A 27337-nucleotide genomic window follows, 5' to 3' on the forward strand; every position below is an offset into this window, starting at 1 on the left:
AAAACGTATCTCAGAACACTTAAATGCAGCCATAAAAGAAGAGATCAAATAACGTGTAATCATATTATAGTAGAAATAATAACGTGAGTCTGACATTGATGTTAAACTGAGGTATTCTAGTAGAGTAGCTTTGCATAGCTTTCAAAGCATTCTTTGGTATACATATATATATATTTATGTGTGTACATGCACTGAAAATATAATCAAACGGTGCAATATCTCTGTTGTGAAACGAGACGCTTTGCCCTCCTCTGATATTGGAGACATTTCAGTCGACTTTGCTTCAATTGGCTGCCCATCGCAAACAGAGGGTACGAACAGCAGGTGGGCGGGGTTTTTGTGCTCACAGCTGGATGTGAGATGATCATGTAAGGGAGAGCGAGTGGCATCACTATAAAAATTGATCATTAACTGTGTGGGAATAAGAGCCATTTTCATGCAACAAGCAATTTCATGGGCGTTTCTTGTTATTTCAAGACAAATGAAGCAGATAGAATTTCTGAATCTGAATTTAATCTGAAATCTGATTAAGTGTGTTTGTGTTGTTAGAGCTTTTCACTTCAATATTAAATATGAGATCCAAACAGATGCCAGTGCAGGTGAGAGAGGTAATCATGAGGCTGAAAAACCAAAATAAACCAAGACTTTAAAGATCGCACAAGACAACTAAAGTGAGTGATCACATAATTTCACAGCTTTTGATCAAGGCAAGAAGACACCCTGGGAGGCAGGCGTATCATGGTCAAAGTCTACAGTCAAGAGAGATGTTTGTGAATATAAATAAAGATCGACACAACAATGTGCAAACTGTTGGCTACACTCAAGAACTGGAAAGGCAGGTTCAACTTTTACACAGTTCTGAAAATCTTTGTATAAATGAAGAAGTAGCAGAATGATGGGAAGAGGAAAGTATGGAGAAAGGTCGTGATCTGAGGCATACCACATTATTTCTCAGACATGGTGGAGACAGTATTGGTGATGTGACTGCTGATAGAAGCAGCAGGAGCAGCTCTGAAGTGTAGACGGCTATACTCTCAGCTCAGATTCACCCAAATGCTGCAAAACTGAGTGGACAGTGCTTCACAGTGTTAGTGGATGATGACCCATCGCATACTGCGAAAGCTACCCAAGCAAGACAAAGAAACTGGGTATTCAGCTGATCTCAACCAAACAAAATATGATTTTTAGTTATTAAATACAAAACTGATTGACACAACTGCACACGTAGAAGTGAGACTAAAGGAATATGTAACAAAGTAACAAACAGATTTAAATGTAGAAAAGAAAGTAACTAAAGACAGAACCATGACAGTTAGATGTTCGTACACTGACTTTAATATCTGAAACTTTGGCCATGTTTAATGTGAGCAGTACATATATGACAGAATATTAAGAAAGGACTCACATGTCTGCTTGTTCCTCCTGCACTGAGCAAGAAATGTTCAGCGTGTGAGGAGTCAGTGTTATAAGTTAACTATGTGCCAGAACACAGATAACGGGTCATTTTATTTCTGACACAAATCCACAAATTATTAAGGTGGTCTGACCAACCACCTTAATAAAATGCCTTGACTTTCCTCGTTTCACTGCAGAAGTTGTTGGTCCTCACAAGCGTTATCATACCAGCCCGCAGACACGCACGTCCCAGATGCAATCAGCGTGGCCTTTGCCTTGATCCATTGTGCTCTAACGATTAAGCCTTATACCCCTGCTCGGTGGGTCAGCTCTGCTGCTTTGCATCTCATCACAGCCCATTCATCACCGCACGTCTGTCTCCACCTCCAGCAGCCCTCTGTGACATCAGCTTGCTACTGACCTCCCACTGAATCACGTGCACGCTCATCTCATTTAAAACAAACAGCCTCACAGTTAAGAAGACCATGCATACTCCCCTCAGAAATGATGAAGGCCAGACGGACAGCAGGTTAAAACTCTGTTCTTAGAATTACACAAATAACCATACAGAGTGAAATTAAATACAAACAACACAACATATTAACTGAAAAGCTTTTTCTATTCCAAGAGGTAACCCTTCCACTTCTAGGCTTCTTCATCAATACAAATCCTAACAAGTAAAGTTTGTATGCTATGCATTTTAAATACACGATCATTAAAAAAAGGATACTCACACTCCTATTTCCCAATATCTCACCCATAAGTACTTTTTCAGTATTTGACTTTCTCAGGTACACTTTATCCTTCAGTTGATCCCTTTTTTCTGTTATTGTTCGGTAATTGCCTTGCCTTTTGTTTTGTTGCTTGTTAACCCCACTGTCCAGGAAACACTGTGGACAGATGCACCTTTTTCTGCTTCCTCTTTGGGTGCTTTTCTTCCAAGTCCAGCTGAGGAGTTTTCCTGCTGTTTTGCTTTAGTGGACAGGGGTCTGTATTAGAACAACTTCACCGCTCTCTCTTTGAAGTTACAGATACATAAGGGTGTGGCAATTTAGAAAAATCTGGCCTGTGGCAAAAAGGACGTTTTTGATGTACAAATGAATCTCTGAGGCTTTTGAATATGCAACATTTACACACTGTGGTGCCTTGCATTTTGGATTCTAGCAAAAGACGCACTTTTAGTTTTCAGCGAGTGTTTTCTCATTGAGGAAGCTTCTTTGCATATTCAGAGTGAAGATTTATCCCAGAATATATTTAGCACCATAATTTGGGGAAATACAGTAAATTCACATATATACGTATTTGTTTAAAAAAAGGCCTGACCTGCACACTGAAGATAAGCTTTCAGAAATAATTCCAGTCCATCATGACTGAAATTACAGAGCTCAGAATTAAAGAAATATGCCCTGATGTGTTCTCTCCATTACCCTGTAGCAATATTTCCACTACTCTGTAACCTTTCTGTTAATTGGAACACTAACACAAAGGGCCTCTGCGTATTTGCACACAGATGACAGCTCATCGTTTGCTGCGAGCAATTTCACTATTATTACGATTCGGAACCTGAGTGTAAAAGGCCAAAAATTTATCTCCACCTCATGCGCTCGTGCGTACACGCTCGCTGGTCACACGTTCTTTGGGAAGTTGAAATGGTGGAAAAACGCATTAAGTGAAGCCTGCGTGGAAGAAATGAAAATGTTAATTCATACTACATTCTGTATGATTTGCTCTTCCTCTTCCCGAGTTGTCGCTTCGCCCCAACGTGATTCAATATCTTTTTAATTATGGCTTTTGAAAGGAGAGGGCCCTACACTCACCATCTCTCCATGCTCAGGTCAACATATGGGAAGATGATATCGCACTGTTCTGTTACAAAGTAAAATATGCTTTTGAAAGCATAGCCTCTGCTGCTGTGGCTCAAAGGGGAGAATCTACCAAGTCGTGATGCTGTTGATTCTTGGGTTAGTCCCACTTTTTTATTCCCCCCACCAAAAAAAATCAACAGCTAAAATATTCATGCAGACCTTTAAATCCGAAGGCACTTCATCTTTCCAGATCCTGTCGGAAATAAGCGCATGTCAGAGTTTCCCCTCCCTCTCAGCAGGCTGTGTCAGTGTTTACTGTCAGCAAACATCAATTCCCATAAAATCAGCGGCCGACGGTGACGCACAGAGCGCGGCCGACCGCGCTCCATCCCCATGACTAATCACTCATTTGATGATGCAGTGGAAAGGAAGCCGTTCGTCTCCATCGAGGGACCAGGGGGTGGTGTCTCCGAGGGCCGTGGTGGACAGCGTGCTAAACTGGAATGCTCGACACAAGTTTAGGCCTAATCGTCTCATTGTCTCCGTTCTGCTTGAAAGGATCAGCAGCCGTGCTAAGCTCCTCGGGGTACCAGCACTCAGCTGCTCTCTGCCATCTTGCTTTGTCTTCGCTGCTGTTGTTTGTGTTTACTGAGCCGAGCAGTGGTTTTTTTGTTTTTTTTCCATTGGCACTGTTCGGTTATTAGATTTCATTCGTCTTGTTGAATTTGTTTTAGTTAATTGTCGTTTAACCTGTGCATCGTGGCAGCCTTTATAGTAACTTTTGGCCTTGAAGTGAATATGCATTTTTATTAGTAATAATTGAAATATGGATCTTAAGTCAGGATAGGTTTGAAGGCACGCCCGTCCATGTGCACGCTTGGACTGTTGGAAGCACAGAGTGACACCTGTCAGACATGTTCCTATGTTCACGTTCATGTTTGAGTGTTCTGTTGCCGTTACTCGCCTGTATTCATATTGTCTGGGATCATCGGATGCCTCAGATTTATTGAAAGAACTTAGATGTATCCTGCACAAAGATGGCTGCCTGATGTTTGTTTTGGGCTCCAGAGCGAGCTCTGACAACATTTCTGCGGCTGAGCAGATTATGTTACAGTGTTGTGCATTTTTCACTATAGCCGAGAACAACTTTGGCGGCTGAGACGGTATGCTGACTTTAAAGATTGCCGAGGGAGCGTAGGAGAGGAGCGGGGGGGTTGGTGCAGAGGATCTTCCAGTATAAAGGTGAAGAGGTCGGTGTACAGGTGTGCAGTGGAGGGCACAGACTTGTGGTAGCGAGCCAGCACTGATCCTTTCTCTATCTCACATTCTGTCCCAACTAACTAGCAACATATTCCAGTAGTCTGTGAGGTATTTCACTGCTATAGGATGCAACGGACAGTTTCTGCCTCCAAGTCGCAGGGTTTAGCTGTCCCGTGAGAATGGATCGTGATCTATGGGCGCCCGGGGAAAAATAGCAGGTGGAGGTGTGTGTATTTATGTTAATGAGAGATGGTGCAAGAACTGCACACTTTGAGAGTCATATAGTTCTCAGGATATTGAGTTTCTCTCCTTCTATGTCCCTCGGGACTTTGGAAAATTATTTATAACTTGTTTATATTCAACCGAGACCAAATACTAGGCCTGCTGAAGATATAATATATCATGCGGTGGTTAGGCTTGAAAATGTTGCTCTTGAGCTCCCAAAATTTGTATGAGTGGACTTCAGTGGCTGCTCAGTAAGACAGATATTGTCCCACTTTTATCAGTACATTAATTATCCTACCAGGGGAGAGAGGATACTTACATAGAGGGGGTATCCAAAACCCACTGGAGGGGGGAATAAAATGATGACTCTACATGATGAGGAGTCTTCATGGATGACTTGAAAGAACTGCATGCGACGTTATCAAGCTGTAAATGTAAAAATAAGTACCTCAGTAAATTGGCCTGCTTCTGACTCCCAATGTTGGGAAAGTGGAAGGCGATTCTTAGTGATGTATCACACCGTCTGTATCGTGAATATATCTTAACACCATCGTGATGCAGGTTCAAGTATCAGCTTTGTAAACTTCTTGTAGCCAGTAATCGTTTATACGTAGTAGCAGAAATCTGTTGATCGAAGGCAGCTGATGTGATACTGTATGTGTGTTGAGCTGGCACACTGGACTTTTTCTTCTTTAATCAAAAAGTAATAATGTGCTTTACTATATGTTCCTTTTTTTAATAAAACAGTAAATTTGAAAATTCACGGATAACATGATCAGTAATATTTTAGCATTAAAAATGTAATTTCAGTTAAAGAGCTTTCACATACTGGTGGAAGAACCCTTACCGTTCATTTAGATCAGATGTGGCGCAAACCTTACACTGGGTGGGTGGTGTAATAGATTTGTTAAGCACTGTATGATACTCAGTATGTCAGATAAAGAATGAAAGGAGGAGCTGGACAGGAGTTGGGTTGCAAAGTGGCTTGGAGATGCACAACATGTGTGCGCAGGCTGAAGTGGGTAAAATTGCTCACCCTATTCACATCTGGATGCACAGACAAATAACACTTGAGCCATCAGCTGTTGGTTAACATTGTGATCAGTGAATCTACTGGATTTGAACTCGATATGACTTTGCAGGCTATCTGAACTAAGCCCATAACTGATTTGTTCATAGTTTATTTGGAATAACTGAAGGAATCGTGTTAGTAAATTAGTAGGGAATTTCAGCATTATCTCAAAAATCTAGGTTTTATATCCAGACACATAAAACCTAGTGCCTTTAGTAATTTGCTCCACCTGAAGCCTGTAACAAGTCCCAAAAGTCAGCAAAAAATGTATTTTTCCATCCGTTCATTTAGTAAAAAAAAAATCTTGCGCCCTTATTACAGTCGACTACCATACAGCCATCTAACAACTACTTGTTTCAGAGAACTGAACATGACAACCCAACAGCTGCCTGAGAAATTTCATTAAAAACGAAAACATCTTTGATCACGTAGTTTACATATACTGTACAGCTTAGCGTCCTGCCATGAAATTGGCTGCACACAAAAAAATTTAAATAAACTTTGTCGTTTTTCACAAAATTCACGTCCCCTGCTGTGGTTCCCGTTTACAGCATCATCATTTTGAGATTTGGCTTGAGGACGCACGTGATGTCGTAGCTGCATGTGTTCTTTCAGTTCAGCAACTTTTTGAAGACTCTGTTTCTTGTTTCTTATCCTTGGCTCTGTATCTCGGCTGCTGCGTGGATTCAAAGTGACAATGCAGATTGTGTCTTTGAACGCAGACATCGACTCATAGTAAATGGATACAAGGGCCTCTCTTTAAAGACGCACTTGTCTCCCACCTGTCTTGAGATTGTCTGCCTTCATCTTCAACTTTCCTTTTCGTGCCGTTCTCTGTCAGCTAATTTGTTAGTTTACAGTGAAAGCAGAGTTGCGGTGTGGTGTGTGTTGCTGCGTACACACAGCAGGGCCAAAATTTGCTGAGATCTTTAAGGACGGGTTTGGCCCTGTCCTTGAGTTTGACATGTTTTAGACTGTTAAACTGTCAGCCTGCATTTGAGGTGCTGAACCATCAAATATTCAAGGTTCTCAGTTTTTGTACAAAAATGACAACAATAACAAGACCCTCATCATTTATTCCACAATGACATAAAAACAAATGTTATGTTATTAAGAGATTTTTCAAGTATTTGCCATGACCATACAGGGAGAGAGAGCAATAGGCTGAAGTTTCAAATAATTATGTCTATTTTTGTGAAAACCAACTGTCCAAAGACATTGGGGATTCTTAACAAGTGTGAATGAGAGTGCAGAATGAGAGTGCAGATGGTCACTGCGTTAGCCCTGTGACAGACTGATGATCTGTCCAGGGTGCACCTTGCCTCTCACCCTATGGTAGCTAGGATAGGCTTCAGCCCCACCGCAGCCCTGATAAGGATAAGCGGAAGAGAATGGATGGATGGATGGTTTCCCCAGTATCGACCTGCCAAGTGCTAAACTTCGAGCAGAGCGTTGAGCAGAGACCTCTCTCCCATATGCCGTCAAACCCTCTGTTTACAAGGGATGGCCAATCAGATTAAAGCTGCCATAAAGGGAGCGAGGCCCTGAAATAGAAGGCTGTTAATACATTTTATTTCAGAGGGTAAGCTGGGGTGCTGCACCCTCTACTCTAGCAGAGTCTAAGATTAAAAATAGAGGTTAAAATGAGCACAAGGTCCCTCTAATGCTAAATCATTTGTATGTGAAGTTGAAAAGCTACAAACTAATAATTATAGCTAAAAGTAAAACACAGAAAATCTTACTTGATATGAAGTGGATCAGTTGTGGGAGGAAAAAGGGAAAAAAAACTAGAAACTTGGAACTTTTTACTTTTTTCCCTTGAAATATTAAATGAAAATAAATATTGTTTTAAAGATATTGGCAAGAAAAAGTTTTTACTATGGTAATATAATCATTTGGAATTATACACCAGCTGTAGGTGGTTACTTACATAACTCACAGAGGGCTTATACGCAAAAAATAGTATTACAAATCATATGAAAAATATCAAATGCTGTTAAACAGCTGTGGCCTATAGCTGTTATCAGATTAAGGCAGTTGAGCAAAAAGTGTATGATTTTGTTCCCTGTTGAAATGGAAATATTTACATACTTTAGCAGAGATGGAGCACACACTTCTGAAAAGCCATAAAAGCCATGAAACAAAGCGCGAGTAAACCTCAGTCGGTCGCCCCGTACAGTGGCTGTGTTGACCTGTTTTATAAATCTACTCTGTTTAATTCCTTTAGTCGAACATGTAAACATTAGTGTAACACAAATGAGTCAGCTTTAAGCCCCTCCTTCAGCTCATGCCTGTGTGAGAGTATTTACCATCTGCCCATTATAAACATGGACGTCAAGGATTTGTCGAGGCTTTGTATGTATACGTGGACACTATCCCATTTCCCCAGCTGCCTCCATGGTATGGGACATTCTGTTGTCGTGCAGCACCTGTTCACATTGTCAACAAAATAACTGAAGAGAAACAAATTATGCAAAAAGTATTTTTAAAGCATGATTGCACGCTTTGATAAATGATTGAAATTTTTTTTAACCCACATGTGGTTCAAGTATGGAACCTGAGGGTGGAGAGCTAACCACCAGCCCATCTGTGGGCATTGCACGCTAAGCTGTAGTTGTGGTTGAAACACAACAAAGCCAGAGGCAGAGAAAGAGAGAGGATGAGAGGGGGAGCTTGTTGCCCTCGAGGGCCTCGGTCCTATCAGTCACTGTGCCACAACGATTCGCCCTGTAACTGATCCATGGACACTGAGTCTACAGGTCAACTGTGACAGACTGCTTTGTGTGTGTGTGTGTGTGTGTGTGTGTGTGTGTGTGTGTGTGTGTGTGTGTGTGTGTGTTTGCATCTTGTGGGTTTTTGTGCGTGTGCATCTGCATTCTGTCCCTCGATGCCGGGGGCTGTCGCTCTTCGTCTCCTGCAGCAGAATGCAGAAACATGCATGTAGGAGGTGCGCATGTTGTCATTCGCTGCTAATGAAATGACATGCAGGTAGAAGCACGGCGAAGGGCATCACGGGGTTAGGCATGCACGACAGCAATATGTTGCCACAGCAACAGTCAATGAGACTTTGTCCAAGTGAGAGGGAGAGGCAGGAGAGGCGGAAACAAGTCAAAGTGGAGCAGTTGCCATAGCGACTTCTCCATTGCAACTGCCTGTGAATTTCTCTCCCCGGTGTGAGTGTGTCTGCCTGACTGATGCGCTGGTTTCAGCGCCATAGCTGTGTATGGATGTGTCTGTGACACCCTAGTCTATCACCGGAGATTTAGGGTGCTACATTTGCAGCCACCTTACATACGTCTGTATACTTAACACGGCATCTACATATATATAAGCAGCTTTCAAAGGGAGCCGCACGCCCTCCATCTCTCCTGCCTTCTATAATAGATGCAGTAGTGGTTATTTATGTGGTTATTCGCCACTACTATATGCTCATATCCTCAGGCCTGCATGCACACACACTCGCAGACACACAAACAGAAGCCAACAGGGGCTGTCACTGTGCCACTCTTCTGAGTCTTCTGTGCCATATGCTACCGTAGACTCCTGGCAGGCAGGAGCGACGCTGCTCACAGTCAGCTAGGAGACTGGTTCAAAGGCCAACGAGGGCCCATCGGGGACCGTCCTACGTGCACGCCCAGCACTGCAGGAGAGGGCGTATGTTGAAAACTCTCAGGACTGACATCGGATGCTTTCTGAAATGATCTGCATGAGTTTCTTAGTGGAGGATGCCAGAATTTATCCTCATAGTTTCCCTGAGCGACAATAGAGTTTAAAGGGAACCTATTATGCTCATTTTCAGCTTCATATTTTTATAATTAGACTCCACTGGAATAGCTTTGAGTGTTTTATGGTTCAGAATAGCCTTTATTTATCTTTTATCAGGTCTTGGTGCAAGCTGTCAGTTCATCCAGTGTCTGAAACTAGCCATTTTAGCTACCTTTCCAACGTTCCTCTGATTGGCTGCCCTTTACAAACAAAAGATCTGAACAGAAAGTGGGTGGGGTCAAAGAAGTGTTCTGTTTGGGAGGCAGGCCATCCCCTCAAGCCAGTAAAGAAAACACTGTGTCATTGTTTGTACTTTTTGTTTAATATGAGCATCCATCACTGTAACAGTATATTATACGTATATATTATCATATATTATATATGAGAGAAATAAGGAAATAAATAACACAGTAGGTCTACGTTAACTGAATACCTTTAGCTTGCCTCAGAAATTCATGTTTACAGTATACTGCAGAGAATATGTTTTTAAGTACTTGTTTTCACTATTTTTAAGCATTATTATTTAAGTTAGTGTTGTCCAGGCAACACTAGTTTAAATATCTACAGCTAATAATAGACAGATCCTGCCTCCAGTATGCACATTTATACTCATTTTCAGTAAAAATAAATATAGAAAACTTTATATAGCAACTCTGGAGCTAAACTTTGTTTTCTAATGTTCTTGCATAACATTTTCATGGGTAACTTTTTAGCTATCTTTCCATTTTTCACCTCAAGGCGGGACCCACCAACAATTTGTGCCAGTGCAAAATGATAGCGTCCAAGAAAACTGTGCTTTTCTAGAGATTCCACACAGGGGAGTTGACCTAGAAATAGGTTTCTATAGCTGTCCCTGCAGCTTAAGGCGACTTGAAATTTGCATTTATGGGGGTTCCGAGTTCCAAGGTGCAAAATAAAACGAGGAAATTATGGAAATTTATTGCACACATGATGTATTAAGAGCCAGTGGCCTTTTATTTTGTGTTGATTGCGCACTGAATGCTCTTCAGAGGGGAGTATACAGACATCAGCTCCACTCCTTGTGGGCCCGGCTTTGATATGTTTCCTCGTGTCATCCCAGTACCTTCTTTTTTTACCTTCTGTATGTTGAGCCACATTGCTTTGAGTGTGTTTACTAGAGAGTGGCTGTTTGCACAGTGTTAAACATCTCTTCTCTGCAGCAGAGAGCTCTTTGGGGTGAACTCTGACACCAACACGTTGAACTACCCCAGCATAAGAGCTGTTGTGCAGATATTCTGTGAATTTATCTGGACGTTCTCTGTTGAAACTAATTGCCTCAGGCTGCCATCAATTTTCAGTTGCACACACAGATGCTTTTGCACTGCGCTAGGAATTGCATCAGTTTTAGTCAATCTGAGCCTCAGTGTGAAGTAAAGACTGATGCACGACAGGCTCTAATGTGAAGCACTACAGTAGCTGGTGATTTTCTTCAAGCCTTTTTTTCTCTCGCTTTAATCAGTAGGAAACATTTGACAAGATTCTCACGGTGGCGCCTCTTGTTGTTGCCTGTTGTTAGAATCATTGGCTGAAATCTAAAGTAGCTCAAGCCCATTTTTAAAGGTTGACATCCAGCTGCAGGAAGTAGTGCAGCACTGATCCAGTGCTGTGTTTTCATCACCCTTAGGAATTTGCAGTTTGTTCCCTATACTATGGTCGAACACAATGTCTAATCATGGAGAATATGAGGGGTGTGAATGCAGTTATTGACTTTTTCTTCTTTCACACTCTGTTTTTCCCTGTTTGTGCATGTAGATATCCGTGACCGCAGGAAGAAGCCGGTGATGCTGTTTATTCACGGCGGCTCCTACATGGAAGGCACAGGAAACATGTTTGATGCCAGCGTCCTCGCCGCCTACGGCAACGTGATCGTGGTAACCATGAACTACAGGCTCGGCGTGCTCGGTGAGTGACCCTCGTGACTTTTTCATGCTAACAGATTTTGCACCAACAAATAGATTAGATATATATTCCATATCTCCCCAAACGCTGAGCTAAAAAAAACCTTTCTTCATTTCTCTAAACTGAGTCGATGATGGGTGACATGAATAGAATCCATCATTGTAATGACAACCAGTCCAGGGCCTGATCGTTTCAGCTCACTTGCTTATAGATTTCCCCTCACTTGTCTAAACACTGATTGTGTAATTCTTTAATTTTCTTCGAATACTGATGGGCGTTTTTTGTTTGTTTGGTTTTTGTTTGGGTTTTTTACAAAACTTTTGCTTTGTAAACCCTTTCTTGGAAACAGGGGGAGTTGAGATGAAGACACTAGCCAGACTGTTTCAGCTGAAACACAGCAGAAAGGAAGTTTGGCTTTCCTTTACCCAGGATTTAGTGTGAATAAAGATCAATAAAAAAATGTTACAATTCAAGCTTAGTTTCCATGGTATCCCTTGGTGATGGTGCCAGGATAGATCACCATCATTTGGGAAAGTTGTGGATGAATCTGGTATCTATAAAAATGCAAGTATTCTGGTGGAGCCTGATACAATGGGACTAAAGTATAAAAATGTACAAAGACTCATTGAGTGTTTATGGTTAAATACTGAAGTCTAAACCAGGTTGAATCAGCTGCACACGTTTCTAGGAGGACTGTAATTTATAAAGATGTGCACAGTTTTATCATGGATCCATAATCCTTTTCATGAGAACAATGCAGAATAGGTAGAAGAGAAGGTAGATATGGTTTTGCAATGTATTAATCAGATGAATTTTACTTTCAAAAATGTGGTCAAAGCCATATATGGAGCCATAATAAGCAGTGACTTATTTTAAGTTGGGGGGAATGAAGCACATGGCTTCATGTGCACTAGATTTCTCCTAAAATTAAAAAAAAAAAATCTTACCTTAAATCTTGTCTAGATTTGTCTACATCAGTGTTTCCCAACAACTGTGCCGCCGCACATGTGCCATGAGAAATAATCAGGTGTGCCGTGGAAGATTATCTGGTTCCACTTGATTAGTACCCTAAGCGATCGGCATGAGTAATGGGCAGATTGATTACATTCTCTTCCACTAGAGGGCAGTACAACTACCTACTCTAATTAAATAGGTTGCCAACTGCCAATAAAACAAAAGAAGATGAAGAAGAAATTACATAACAGCCATGATATGAGTGAGACAGCAAAGCGTGTAATAAATAGATAAATATTTGAAAAGAAAATGTAGTCAGTCTGACCTGGATCCTGGAGAAAATCCTGACCCAGATGAAGGCTTAGCATGAGTAGTGGTCAAAAGAAAGCAAAAAAAGTATACTGGGAACAAACCGAACCAATTCCACTGTGCCTGGTGCGTGTGGGAAAAATGATCAACATGCTTTTTGTTTGGTGCTGTGCTGTGTGATTTTTCTAATGTGAAATATCTGCCGTGGCTCCAAAAGGCTGAGAAACACTGGTATACACAGAGTTAAAGTTAAGGTGCTGCGAAAAACTGTTTACACCATTCCTGATTTTTTTTTTCTTTTTTTTGCTTATTTATTATCCTTGCGGCACTATGTTAATAAGTAATTGCCCCTAAACCTAATAACTGGTTGTGCCATCCTTGGCATCAACAGCTGCAATTAAGTATTTGTGATAACCGGCGGTGAATCTTTCACATTGCTGTGGAGGAAATTTGGCCCACTCTTCTTTGCAGAATTGTTATAATTCAGACACATTGAATGGGTTTTCAAGTATTAACAGACTGCTTAAGGTCATACCAAAGCATTTCATTTTGTTTGGTTTCTTTTTGAGCTATTCAGAGGTGGATTTGGATAACCCAAATGCAACCAAGACCTTCAGAGCACAATGATGGTTGGACATTGTCCTTCAGAATTTCCTGGTACAGAGAAGAACTCATGTTTTCCTCAAATATGGCAAGTCTTACAGGTCCCGAGGCAGCAAAACAGCCCAAGACCATTACACTACCACCATGTTTGACTGTTGGTATGATTCTTGTGGAATCTTGAACTCAAAACTTAACCGAGGCAAGTGAAGCCTGCAGGTCTTTAAATGTTGTTCTTGGTTCTTTTGTGACCTGATGAGTCATCAATAGACTCTTGGAGTAGTTTTGATAGGCCAGCTTCAACACTCTTTTCAGACTGATAATAAAAGTCAGTGACTTCGTATGTCAGCTTTTTCATTACGCCGTGGCATGATGTGTTGCTTTGTGAGATCTTCTAGCTTACTTACTTAATTCTCGTGCTCATGTCACCATACATCCTGTTTTTTTATTTGGCTACTGAGTCCTGCATTGCCAGTAAGTCTATTAAAAGTAGGAGTGGAAGAAGGGAACAAGCATGCAAATCATATACAGATGTGGCATTTTTACTGACGTAGAAATGCACCTCACAATTCCTCATTTTAACTGCACGCCCTCGCTCAACACCTCCAACCTTCAGATGACTGTTTTGCAGATGTATAATTCATTCCACAGAGAGCAGGGATTGTAAAAAAACAAAAAAAAAAAAAAACCTTTGCAGAGTATTTTGGTCGGGGAAGGTTTGGTTATGGTGCACTTTTGAGCTGTTAGTACCAGCGGCAGCACTGAGGGAAAGTGAGGGATTTGGAAAGTAGTTAAAGTGGCTTTACAGGCCCGGTGTAGCACGCTGTAACCTGTCTGCTCAGTTCACTGTGAGATCTGCCAGCACACTATTGTCTGCCACCTCAGCTCTCCAGCACGAGCGCGTCATCCCTTTTTTGAAAATACACTCGACTTCTCCTCTTTGTTACCGCACTCTGTCTCGCTCCACTGAGACCAAGTAATTTAGCTTGGAGAGGAGGAACATGCCTCTAAGGAGGCAGGTGCTAACTAAAGGAAACGAAGTGCTTTAGATATTTCATTAGCCGAAGAGAGAGCGGGCTCCTGGAAGCTGTTTTAAAATAGGCAGCCTGGCTTTGATTTGTTTTGTTTCTTTCTTAAAGGATGTTGCTGTGTTGTTTTTGGAGCATTTAAACCGCCTTTACTGCGGTGACACATTTTCATTTGCATGCAATTACCTAAAGTGTTTGCTTTTCAGTGCTTCCCTATTGAATTCATCAGCATTTTTTGCTACAGTGAATAACAGAATGCAATATGAAATATCTATTAAAGGACTGTTAAAAGCCCTTTTTGTTGCTTTTGTTATTGCTGATTGCTGCTATCTATAAAAGTGTAATTCTTCTCATCAAGTTAATTGTTACAGAAAAGTGCTGGTAACGAGTTTGTTACTTTGTTAAGAGTGACAGTTTTAGCCAAAATCTAGCTGCGGTGGTTTAGCGTCAGCGCTAGCGTCATTCTCCTCCTAAAAGTGCTGCCACCAGCGTTGTGGAGCTGTAATTAGCTCTAATTAGCTTGCAGGTGAAGTGGTGCTCATTAGCAGCCGACACACACTTGTTATCATACAGAATAATGTGAATACTACTGCAATGCTATGGCTATCCTAAGTGCTATCACGCTAGCTAACCTGACTGACACAACTGTAAAAGTGTGAAAAAGGTATTTTCTTTTTTTTCTTCTGTCAAATTGAAATGATTGAGAAAAACATGTGAGCATGCTCATGGTAACAGGTAGTTTATTTCATGTTTACAATATATAATAGAGAGGGAGCACCAAATCACAGTTAGCTTTATTTTACTCATCTGACCTCCATTAGTCCTGAATTTGTGTCTGGAGGTAGTCAGATATCATCTGAACAGGTAAACTCATTGTAAATTACAGTATATTTGCCATATCCTTTATTCCCTTTGAAACGAATGTAGTTATTTGAGCTATTTTTATAGCTTTAACAGCTAATGGCAACAGCAGGCTACTGAGATACAACCAATGTAAAATGTCAAAGAAGTAGAAGCACACTCTTACTGTTACTGCAGGAACTAAGAGGGTAAAAAGCAGCAAGGCCCTGCTAAACAAATGTACTTGATTTCCTTTTATAGAGGTGCATCAAGAGTGAGCACCACTATAAAAGAAAAACTTTGTCAGCTTGTTGTTCTGGTGCGTTCAGGTTTGTGTTTCCACAATGCCATGGAGGAACCTTATCAACAGTTCTTATTGCCCATCAGTCTGTGTGTCTGTTACATGGCATTAATGATCTAAAGCAAAGGAAGCAAAGATGTGAGAGATTGATAAAGTCATACAGAAAGCAGTTACTAAATTAAAGTTACTGCTGCTAAGGGTCTGCGAGCTATTCAATCATGGGGTGTATGTTTTACTTTTGTTTAACTATGGCTGTATATTAGCCAACTTAATGCTTATATTTTTGTGTATGTATAAAAAAACATCCACAGTGCTTAGGGCCAGCAGTGGATCAGTTTGGACCAGATGGGCCACCAAGCTTGTAATAGACTGGCAGAAATCCTGTTTCTGAAAGGAAAAGCAATTCTAGCAAAGTTCCAGGTTAGATGAACTTTGAAAATTGGGAATAGAAAGCAAAGGCTAATTTCCTGTTTTTCTCAACATAACAGGGGGATTGGTAACTTTTCAGGCGTTAGGTTTCTACCTCCAGACTAAAACCTGGCCACACTGTTGGCTTGTTAACCCGTTAAACAATTCGTGCTCCTCTTTGATTTGTTTTTAACAGTAAGATGTAAAGAGTTTTTTATATGTGGTCAATGACAGCATTATATATCTGTTAGTACTCTTATAAAGCAATGCTGTATGATATCTCTGCATACTGACGTGCTGATGATCTTCATAGTGCTGTTTCACGCCAGCTTGAACCTGGTGTGTTGACTTTTAGATGAAAGTAATCCTGTACAAAAGACATTTAAATGTGTGGATTACAAATTTAGTTTTCAAAGATGATAAAAATAAGTCAGGTGTCTCAGCGGCATTAGATTCTCCCAGAGTATCACGCAATACCTAATGACGTGAGCATTAGGTTGGACTTAATTATCTGTCCTTGTATGTTACATCTCTCTCCCTCCTTCCAGTCCTCCAGCTGCATTTCTGCATTTTCTTCTTCCTGCACCCTGTCTGTAAGTCTCTCATCACATCCTTTGAGTCAAGGAGAAAGCAAATTGTGGGGGAGACTTTGTCATTTGTATGCAAAGAGACGGCCACAGCCATCTCCCAAATATGAGAGCCATCCAGAGCAATTTGGCCATGATTGGGAGAAATGTGAGTAATCTTTCACCCCATGCATCCTGCATGATGGATGGCATTTTCCTTTGACAGAGAGAGGCACGCAGCAATGCTAGTGTGGGGTTAGAAGCCAGCGTTTGTGTGTTTAGAGGTGGTGTGCACCAGGCACGTGTAGCTGCATGCAGTCATGCATATCAATGTCTGCTCTGTGGATACGCTGCGCGATGGTTTCTGCTGTGTTTGTGTTCTTGCTTCAGCAATCCGACACGTCGATTTGGAAGGGCGATGCAGGAATTATTGATACAGAAGCTAGATGTGGCCATGTGATATGAAAACTCGAAACAGCGTGTGTTTCTGCGCAGGCCGACGTCTTCGCAGGAGATTATATTCGATATCATCTGTCAGCCCCCCTCCTGCACTTATCAGGTGCTCGAGCTGCGTTCATGTGTTCAGCCATGCAGCCTTCCGGTGCCGCAGTCAGCAGTGCAAGAGTTCAGTTTTGTGGTCTTGGTTTACGAAGCCTACCACAAATTAGTCTGGGTGTCGCAAAGTTTCCTGTGCTGTATGGTTTCAACGTAGCGCTGTATTTAATTACCCTGATCATATAAATGATTAAAGCTGGAGTTGAGTTAATTGGAATGCACTGCTGCTAATTAGGACTTAAAGCTGGTCTTTGAAACATGCCTTGCCCATACTGTATCTGGAGAGCAAAAGGAAGTGCGATTTATTCTGCTCCTGAACTTGAATCTGGTTGTCAAAACTCATAAACACATAAAAATCAAATCATTAAATGCATAGTGAATGTTTTTGGCACTCTGGACAGTGTATGACCATTGTAATCAAAGAAGCATGTTGCTGTTATAACTCCATGTCTAATTTATTTTAAATTGGACAAAACTGGAGCATTATATGGCACAGAGGCTTTGACAAAATAGAAAATAATTGAGTTTCATTTATTGTTAATTACGTCATCTCAGCCTTTTTTTCCAGGATATTTTCAAAGTAACAATATAAACAATATCAATGTTTGTATATGTTCAACAGCAATTCTGGGGCCAGGAACTATTTTTTAAATAGTTAAAAAACCCCTCATATAATACAGATATCAATACAGCAGTCATCAATCATCAGTGATCTTTTTTTAATTGAAATTGTTGTGCATACTGGAGAATAGGAGAAGTTCTTCGGCATGTTTTAAAAGCTAGCCGAGTTTTTACAGGACCTTAGTTTCACACAACACTCTGACAGCTGTAGTTGTCTGTGGCTTTGAAAGTTTCTCTTCTTTCAGGCTTTTTTAGTGCATGTTTAACAGGTCTGATGCCTCTTGTTAGCAGGGTGTTATTCAAAATTTGTTGTTGAATAGCAGTTAGCAAGCAGCTTCTAGATGCCACCTTGTGATAGTCATAGCATATTGCATCCTACCAAGGTTAAAGTTACTATGTTGCATTGGTTTGTTGTATAACGTGCAGAATTATCATGCAAAGAAAGGGATATATAACCCTAAGTTAAACTGTCTAGCGTTGACTCGCTATAACAGTTAACGTGAGGGTTCCTGATGGTTAGGGACAAATGCAATCGCATGGCAGGATGCTGTAAACGTTCCAAAGTCAAGTCAGGAGAACAACTGAGATAATCCATCTACAGTATGAGCTTAGTCAATAATTTGCTGCTGCGTGGGCTGGGCTGTAGTTACATTGAAAGGTTTTAAAAACTGAGCTTTAAAATGTGCTTCCGATGAATAGTGGTAATAAAAACCGAGAGGATGACAGGGATCACTGACTTTTTTAGGGGCTTGTTCAGATTAAATAGAACAAGATACAAAGCATTAAAACATGTTAAAAACACAACAGCTTTAATAAAGACAGTTTGGACCCAGAAGCAGGGTTCACACGTCATCACTGTTACAATACACTCAACACTGTCTACGTCACATGCATGCATCACGGAGTCGAGCGCTCTCTTCACAGTCCTCTTCTTCTTTTTGTTGTTTGTTAGGTTTAATATTTAAAAAAATCTTTTTCTACATGCGTTCAGTCTTAAAAAAAGTTTTCTTTATCAGCACACCTGGGACAGCACGCTAGGCTAATATCTACTGTTGTTTAAAGCACCTATTTTGTCCTGATCTCTAATTAAAAGAGGGAAAAATCTTCATTCGAGGACTAAAATTATTTGAAGCAGGCAACAGTCAAATTGTTCTCCATGTTGAACCAGGGTAGTGTTTCTATACTTCTTTTCTAATCTTACCCACAATTCAAAGCACTTTATTTAGTGAGATGTACTCCACTCTTACCTTCATCCCAGACAGCAGCTCCCGCCTTTATCCTGGTTAGTGCTTTGCTACTTCTGCGGCCTATTTAGATCGCCTTCCCCTTGTGGCAACTTGCTCCTTAATCCATCCATTGTAAACCCTTCACAGCATCTCATTTAACGAGTTACAATCCCAGTCAGGACAGCAGAGTCGCTCTGTGTCCTGTGGGAAGAAAACCTCCAAAAACCATTTCTTGAAAGAACTAGTCTTGACTTATTATAATTTCTTTTTAAATAATAATGTAAAAATTCCCCACTCTGCTTCTTTTTTTATTATTATTCGAAAACAGATATTAAGGAATAAAGGCATAGCTGGGATTTACATTTCCATTAGCATGTAAATAAATAGTTTCTCTCACTCTCTCTGCTAATCTCTCCCCTCTGGGCTTTATCTGTATGTTTGTGTCTGTGTGTGCGTGATAGAGCTGATACGTGAGCATTTAAGAAAAACAAAATGAAAGTCGAGCACAGACAGGAGTGGCAGTAATAGAGGTTGGGGGTCTTTTTTTTTCCGTCTGGCTGATTGAGAGATGTGATCTTTTCTCTCTCTGTCTTCCCTGACGCCCTTATTTAACAGCTGCCTCGCCAGCCGTGGCGGCGCTACACAAATGCTAACCACCGTGGAATTATTCACCTAGCAGGACACGCCTGACTCTGTGCGTATGCTAATGCGGTGGAGTCGTACCTGTCTGCAGCCAGACAGGCGGGCTTGCAGCGAGACGGGCTTCGAAGGGGTAGAGAGGAGCAGCAGGCAGTCTCCAGCGAGGTCTCCGCAGGGAATTCGGCCGAGTTAAATATGTAATGAAAAGCTTCACCGGGCCACCGAGCAATTGACCTTGGCTCGGCTGCCGTGGAGACAGACGTGCTTACAGTACATACGTCACCTCCACCCCAGCAAGCTTTTTACATCCCTCGGCTGCCTGAGAGGAGAGAAAATGAGACTGTGCATTCATTCAGACATTAACAATGATGATAAGAGCACAGAGGTGGAACAGCATGGCACAAAGCTTATAGAATTTGTTATTTTTAGTGCTGCAACCCCTTGCATGGATGTAATGTATGCCGCCTGTGTGTGTGTGCGGCCAAGACGCTCTGAGAATACAGGGTGAGAGATTTTAAGAGATGAGAGAAGTGACAGTGGGGGAGAGTGAGGGCAGAGAGCAGGAGATGAGGGAGGAGAGGGGCTCCATTTGCCTGCGATGCTAAAAATAAAACTTGCATATTTTTGAGTGTGCACTAGAGCAGACATTCATCTAGGGCACAATTATATATGCTTCGTGCTGCTGTCTGTGTGCACGCATGCAGGAGAGATGGCATTGACTCTTCATTACAGTACACACACACACACACACACACACACTTTTTTACACTGTTACTTTTGAATTGGTATTCATAGAGCGTGGATTTGAAATATGTCTCCTCCAGGCTTCTGTGGGGGGTCTTTAGTTGGGGGGGGTGGGCTGTGCGTGCCATGCTACAAGCAGACATCAGTGTGAAACGTGACCTGACAGGACCAGAGAAGATATTAAGACACACGCGGGCTGTACACCACAGCCAACCGCACGCACACGCGCGCACACACAATGTTCTTAGTCTCCATAGCAACCCCCGACAGAATTGATGAGCAAAGTCCTATTGACTCTGTGTGAGAGGAGAGAAAGGGGGACCATAGTGTCTTAAGTGTGTGTTGGGCGGTATAGAGTGTGACTTTGAGAAAGAGGACAGGCTGGTCCACTGTTTTCTGAGAGGGGATTAGCACCTCAGCTGGCCTCCGTCACACACACACACACACACACACACACACACACACACACACACACACACACACACACACACACACACAGGTGGGCGTGTTTTCAGACATCCCTCATGACTTCCTTTCATTTCTCCTTAGACGTTGTTTCTCCTCTGTTTGTCCATGGCCTTGATACCCAGCCAGTCAGTCAGCTGATACTTTCTCATCTTCTCTTCTGCTCTCATCATAATTCACCTTAAAGGAACTTCCAATACTCTGAATCCTAATAGGGAACCATTGCCACTAGTGACGGTATTTCTCATTTCAAGAGGACACCCGCTGCTCTTGCCAACACCCACTCCTTCTCCAAGTCAGAACTGTGGCTTCTCTTTCAATTAATCCAATACAATACAGTAAAAGTATTGTATTGTAAGTCTCTTTTCTCTTGTAAGGCAGTATTTGGAGTTTGGTTATTATTTCACTGTTCCTTTTGTTGCCATAAAAAATAAAGCTTGTGTATTTTCTACCTTTAACAGGTAACTACAACTAGTGTCAATGTAAAACGTGTAGCTCAGTTAGCGAGGTGGCACAAAGGGCAGTCTTTACGTCATGAAAGTAATCCTTTTGTTACCAATTTATTTAAAAAGCACCTGAAATTGATTTATGGAAATGCAGATTGTATCTGTCATCCACATGAAACTAGCATCTGCTAGCTAAACACAGGCTTTTAGCAAAGCAAAACTGCTACTCTTCTAAAAGATGCTACTGATACCCACAGAGTGATAATATCGTGCAGCGAGACCCACTCAGTACATTCAGAGGCACTTGTAATGTAGTATGCATGCCCTCTGGACTATGTAACTAATATGCACAAGGAGTTGCAACAGGGTGTTATGTTACCTTCAGGCAGTAATCTTATAATGTGACAAGTTACTTTCAAAGGTCACTTTATCCAGCATGGCTTCCTACCTTCACGTCTCCAACAGTGTTATAATCTGTAAAAGCTTTCAGTTTAGATTTAACCATAAAGAACAGCCACAAAGTCATAAAAGCTTCAGTTTTTTTCTAAATGATTCAAAAACTTGCCTTTCCCACTGTTGCAAACGATCAGTCGTCATTGTAGCCTGAACACCTCATAGTATCCCAACAGAACACTTTACTCACAGACTGCAGGCTAACTTGTAGTTCCTGAAGTTTTTAAAAGTACAGCCGTCAGCGATCTGGTCATTCACCAGTGGAATCAGCTCCCAGTTTGGATTCAGGAGACAGAAACCATTTCTTTACTTTCTAATGAAGCTAATAGTCAGGGCAGGATTAGTTGACCTGGAACCATCTCTTAATTACGCTGCCATAGGCCCAGGCTACTGAGGAACTTCCCATGATGCAATTTCTTCTTCTCTCCCACCTGTTTACTCTCCTGTGCTTACATGCCTCTGCTGCATGCTATTTTGTCTACTTTCTCCTGTCATGTGTTGTTTATGGTCTCTTTATGCTCTGCTTTTTTGGTTCTTCAGGAGGTTTCTTCCTGTTAAACGGGAGTTTTTCCTTGACGCTGTTGCCAAGTGCTTCCACATTGATTCTTGGGGCTTTCTCTAATATTGTAGGGTCTTTACCTTATTGAAAACACTTTGAGATAAGATGTTCTCGAGATGTTCTTGGGTACTGGTGCATTAGAAGAGACTTAACAGAGGTGCGTGACAGTCTTAGAGTTTATATTAGTGACATAAAGCAATGACAGTGCATCATTTTTCTTGTCTCTTGATCTTTTTCATCTACTTAATCCAGTGTTGTTCTGGACTCAAAACTGGAGTTTGTGGGGGGCTATATAACAAAAATTCCAATTCTCAGAACTGGGCAAGCTATAATGTCAACGATTTCCCATTGAGACCTGGCTATAAAACCATAGGCGGCCACCCTCTTTACCTTCTTACTACTTTTACTTTCTCTTCTCCATTTGCTCCCATGTTTTGCCCTCAGCTCATCTTCCGTTTCATTTACCCCCAACGTCTGACTCCCATCCTCACACACAGTCCGTGGTTTGCTGTGGGTGCTCTTTTAAAAAAAGAGTTATGGGGCAAATTACCCTGATGTATGTTTCACATGTCAAACAATCAGCTTGGTAAGTGAGAAACCATGGGCTGGTAATAGCTGCGGATGGATCATCATTACAGAGGGATGACAGCCGTTTGAATCATCGCACAGCGCTACAGGGCTAACTGGGGGACTTAGTTCTCCCATGGGGATAGCGCAGTTGTTTGGGGAACCAAACTATCATCCTCGTGCATCTGTACATTCAGACTGGCGCTCATAAAGACGGGCTGTTAGCGAGTGTAAACACCGCTAAGAAAAGCAGTCAGCATTTGTATGTGGAATCCGCCGCGGTGCCGTGTGATGTTTGTGTCAGCCTTTGAGCTCTCTTTGCATGCAGCCAACACAAAGACGTAATAATTAACATATGGCATTAGGATTCTACACTGCTGTGTATTTAATGCTCACTGCACTGTAGGCTGTGCGTGTGTTTGTTTCTCTTAGCATTCACTCAAACAGAAGTATGTGCTTTGGTTGCAGTGAATTACTAATGTAATCACAAACACAAGCCGACTTTTCTGTGAACAAGAAGCAGTCCCCCATTGAAAGTGTTACACCATTAAATGTGATTTTTCTTCATTTCTTTCTTTATTTTTTTGCCTTCTGTTCTGCTTCATCTTAAGCTCGAGCTTGTTTTTAATGATTTTTCCGAATATTCCCAAACATCTCTCCATGATCCTAAGAGAGACGGTGTGAAGTTGATGCTGTCACCTGTTAGTTATGTGTTAGGTAGAAAAGAGTGACAGGTGATGGATTTTTCAGCCGAGTGAATTAAAATGGCTTTCTTTGCCTCTCCTCTGACAGTATCCATGTTGTGTGGCTTTATTTGAAGTCAGTGCATCTACTGCTGTACATTTATACCTGCTCGGGCGTTAAACATTAATGTCATCTAATATCTAAAACCAGGAGCCCTTCATGAAGCCATCTGGACCTGAGAGCAGTGACAAAACACACAGAGTGTTGACATTTTCTAAAATTAGGATTGAAGTGAAATAAAGGTGAAAGCTGCCAATAAATTAGTTTGGCCCTAAAGGCATCTCATAATGTGAAGAACTGGTTAGAAAGAAATTCAATAATCTGCTCTCGGTCAGCAGGATTGCAGCCTTGTGCGCTTCAATTCAATTCAATTCAATCTTATTTATATAGCGCCAAATCACAACAAAAGTCGCCTCAAGGCGCTTTATATTGTACAGTAGATAGCACAATAATAAATACAGAGAAAAACCCAACAATCATATGACCCCCTATGAGCAAGCACTTTGGCGACAGTGGGAAGGAAAAACTCCCTTTTAACAGGAAGAAACCTCCGGCAGAACCAGGCTCAGGGAGGGGCGGGGCCATCTGCTGCGACCGGTTGGGGTGAAAGAAGAAAAACAGGATAAAGACATGCTGTGGAAGAGAGACAGAGATTAATAACAGATATGATTCGATGCAGAGAGGTCTATTAGCACATAGTGAGTGAGAAAGGTGACTGGAAGGAAAAACTCAATGCATCATGGGAATCCCCGCAGCCTCGCTCTATTGCAGCATAACTAAGGGAGGATTCAGGGTCACCTGGTCCAGCCCTAACTATATGCTTTAGCAAAAGGAAAGTTTTAAGCCTAATCTTGAAAGTAGAGATAGTGTCTGTCTCCCGAATCCAAACTGGAAGTTGGTTCCACAGAAGAGGGGCCTGAAAACTGAAGGCTCTGCCTCCCATTCTACTTTTAAACACTCTAGGAACAACAAGTAGGCCTGCAGTGTGAGAGCGAAGTGCTCTAATAGGGTGATATGGTACTACAAGGTCATTAAGATAAGATGGGGCCTGATTATTTAAGACCTTGTATGTGAGGAGCAGGATTTTGAATTCAATTCTGGATTTAACAGGAAGCCAATGAAGGGAAGCCAAAACAGGAGAAATATGCTCTCTCTTTCTAGTCCCTGTCAGTACCCTTGCTGCAGCATTTTGGATTAGCTGAAGACTTTTCAGGGAGTTTTTAGGACATCCTGATAATAAAGAATTACAGTAGTCCAGCCTGGAAGTAATAAATGCATGAACTAGTTTTTCAGCGTCACTCTGAGACAGGATATTTCTAATTTTAGAGATGTTGCGCAAATGGAAGAAAGCAGTCTTACATATTTGTTTAATATGTGCATTGAAGGACATGTCCTGGTCAAAAATGACTCAAAGGTTCCTCACAGCGTTACTGGAGGCCAAGGTAATGCCATCCAGAGTAAGAATCTGCTTAGATACCATATTTCTAAGATTTTCAGGGCCGAGTACAATAACCTCAGTTTGATCTGAATTAAGAAGCAGAAAGTTAGCGGCCATCCAGGTCTTTATGTCTTTAAGACATTCCTGCAGTTTAACTAATTGGTGTGTGTTACCTGGCTTCATGGATAGATAGAGCTGCGTGTCATCTGCATAGCAGTGAAAATTTATGCTATGTCTTCTAATGATGCTGCCTAAGGAAGCATGTATAATGTAAATAGAATTGGTCCTAGCACTGAACCCTGTGGAACTCCATAATTGACCTTAGTGTTTGAAGAGGACTCTCCATTTACATGTACAAATTGGAGTCTATTAGATAGATATGATACAAACCACTGCAGTGCAGTACCTGTAATACCTACAGCATGTTCTAATCGCTCTAATAGGATATTATGGTCAACAGTATCAAACGCAGCACTGAGGTCTAGCAGGACAAGCACAGAGATGAGTCCACTGTCAGAGGCCATAAGGAGATCATTTGTAACCTTCACTAAAGCTGTTTCTGTGCTGTGATGAGCTCTGAAACCTGACTGAAACGCTTCAAATAAGCCATTCCTCTGCAGATGATCTGTTAGCTGTTTGACAACTACTCTTTCAAGGATGTTTGATATGAAAGGAAGGTTGGAGATTGGCCTATAATTAGCTAAGACAGCTGGGTCTAGAGATGGCTTTTTAAGTAAAGGTTTAACTACAGCCACCTTGAAGGCCTGTGGTACATAGCCGATTATTAGAGATAGGTTGATCATATTTAAGATTGAAGCATTAATTAATGGCAGGACTTCTTTGAGCAGTTTTGTAGGAATGGGGTCTAAAAGACACGTTGATGGTTTGGAGGAATTAATTATTGAAGTTAACTCAGAAAGATCAATTGGAGAAAAAGAGTCCAACTTAACATCGATGGTACTAAAAGTAGCTGTAGATAATATTACATCTGTGGGATGATTATTGGTAATTTTTTCTCTAATGATAAAAATTTTATTTGTGAAGAAGTTCATGAAGTCATTACTAGTTAATGTTAAAGGGATTGTTGGCTCAGTAGAGCTCTGACTTTTTGTCAGCCTGGCTACAGTGCTGAAGAGAAACCTGGGGTTGTTCTTATTTTCTTCAATCAGTGATGAATAGTAAGATGTTCTGGCTTTGCGGAGGGCTTTCTTATAAAGCAGCAAACTATTTCTCCAGGCTAAATGATGATCCTCTAAATTTGTGACACGCCATTTCCTCTCCAGCTTACGAGTTATCTGCTTTAGGCTACGTGTTTGAGAATTATACCACGGAGTCAGGGACTTTGGATTTGAGGCCTTAGTTTTCACAGGAGCTACAGTATCCAGAGTCGTACGTAGTGAGGAGGTAAAATTATTAACAAGATAATCGACCTCTGTTGGAGTAGCGTTCAGATAGCTGCTTAAAAAATGTAATTTCTTCTTCTGTTGTTTTAGCTGCTAGATTGTTGCACAGTATTTAGAATTTCGATACATGTGGGGGATATTTTTAGAAACACCTTAAGATCTTTAAAAAGATTGGGAACGCTGTCCTTAATGTCAGCTGGTCTCATATCAGAACCACCTGGAGTACGAGGAACTTTGTACCTCCAACATTTATTCTTTGTCCCGGCTAATCAGTCAAAAAAAAGGTATTGGCGACTAGTCCTGGCCACCGTGATCAACCCAGGCTCACAGCAAAAATAGTAAAAGCTATGCTATAACACAGCGGTCCTCAACCCCCGGGCCACGGACCGTCACCGGGGCACAAGAGTTGAGGTTCGGGTGTGAAATTTATGGTTTTCAGGGTTTTTATCGTTAACTCAGTTTCCCTGGGTCTTTTCCCGTGTTGTAGTTGTGCGTCTTATTTTGAAAGAAATATTTACACGTTACCATAGCGACCAGAGAGCATTAAGGGGCAGAGAGGAGGATGTTACTCTCAATGTTGTTTGCACATTAAAGTTAATAAAGTTACACAATTACACAGTGAATTCGCATTTTTTATTGTTATATTTACAAAATACCACAGTTTTTGTCTTGGTCGTATCATTTTATCTTGTTGTATTTGTCCGTGACACCTTAAAGGCCGGTCAGTGAAAATACTGTCTGACATTAAACCGGTCCGTAGCCCAACAAAGGTTGGGGACCGCTGCTATAACACACTGTCTGTGATAGATTTTTACATCTTTAAAAAAGTGTCATCTCACAATATAAATGATATAGCAGCTCCAGGTATTTACTTTCCTGAGTGTGTACAATGATGACATCATTTTGAGGCCCTGTCCCAGTATGTTTTTTTCTTTTTTTTAAATAGAGGTACACACTGGACAGGGTGGAAGTCTGTCACAGAGACAACCGCGCTCACATTCACACTTAACTAAATAACTAGTAAGCTTA

At 41.4% G+C, this 27337-nt stretch overlaps 1 protein-coding gene across 1 annotated transcript in view; it reads left to right on the forward strand.

The window, feature by feature from the left end:
* nlgn2a (neuroligin 2a) overlaps positions 1-27337 on the forward strand; it is a 231639-nt gene that overhangs the window by 141350 nt on the left and 62952 nt on the right. The window contains 1 exon segment of the mRNA XM_031735038.2: positions 11296-11445. Within this exon segment, the coding sequence (XP_031590898.2) occupies positions 11296-11445 (150 nt within the window).

The sequence above is a fragment of the Oreochromis aureus genome, linkage group 3 (assembly GCF_013358895.1).
Source record: "Oreochromis aureus strain Israel breed Guangdong linkage group 3, ZZ_aureus, whole genome shotgun sequence".
NCBI classification, from domain to species: domain Eukaryota; kingdom Metazoa; phylum Chordata; class Actinopteri; order Cichliformes; family Cichlidae; genus Oreochromis; species Oreochromis aureus.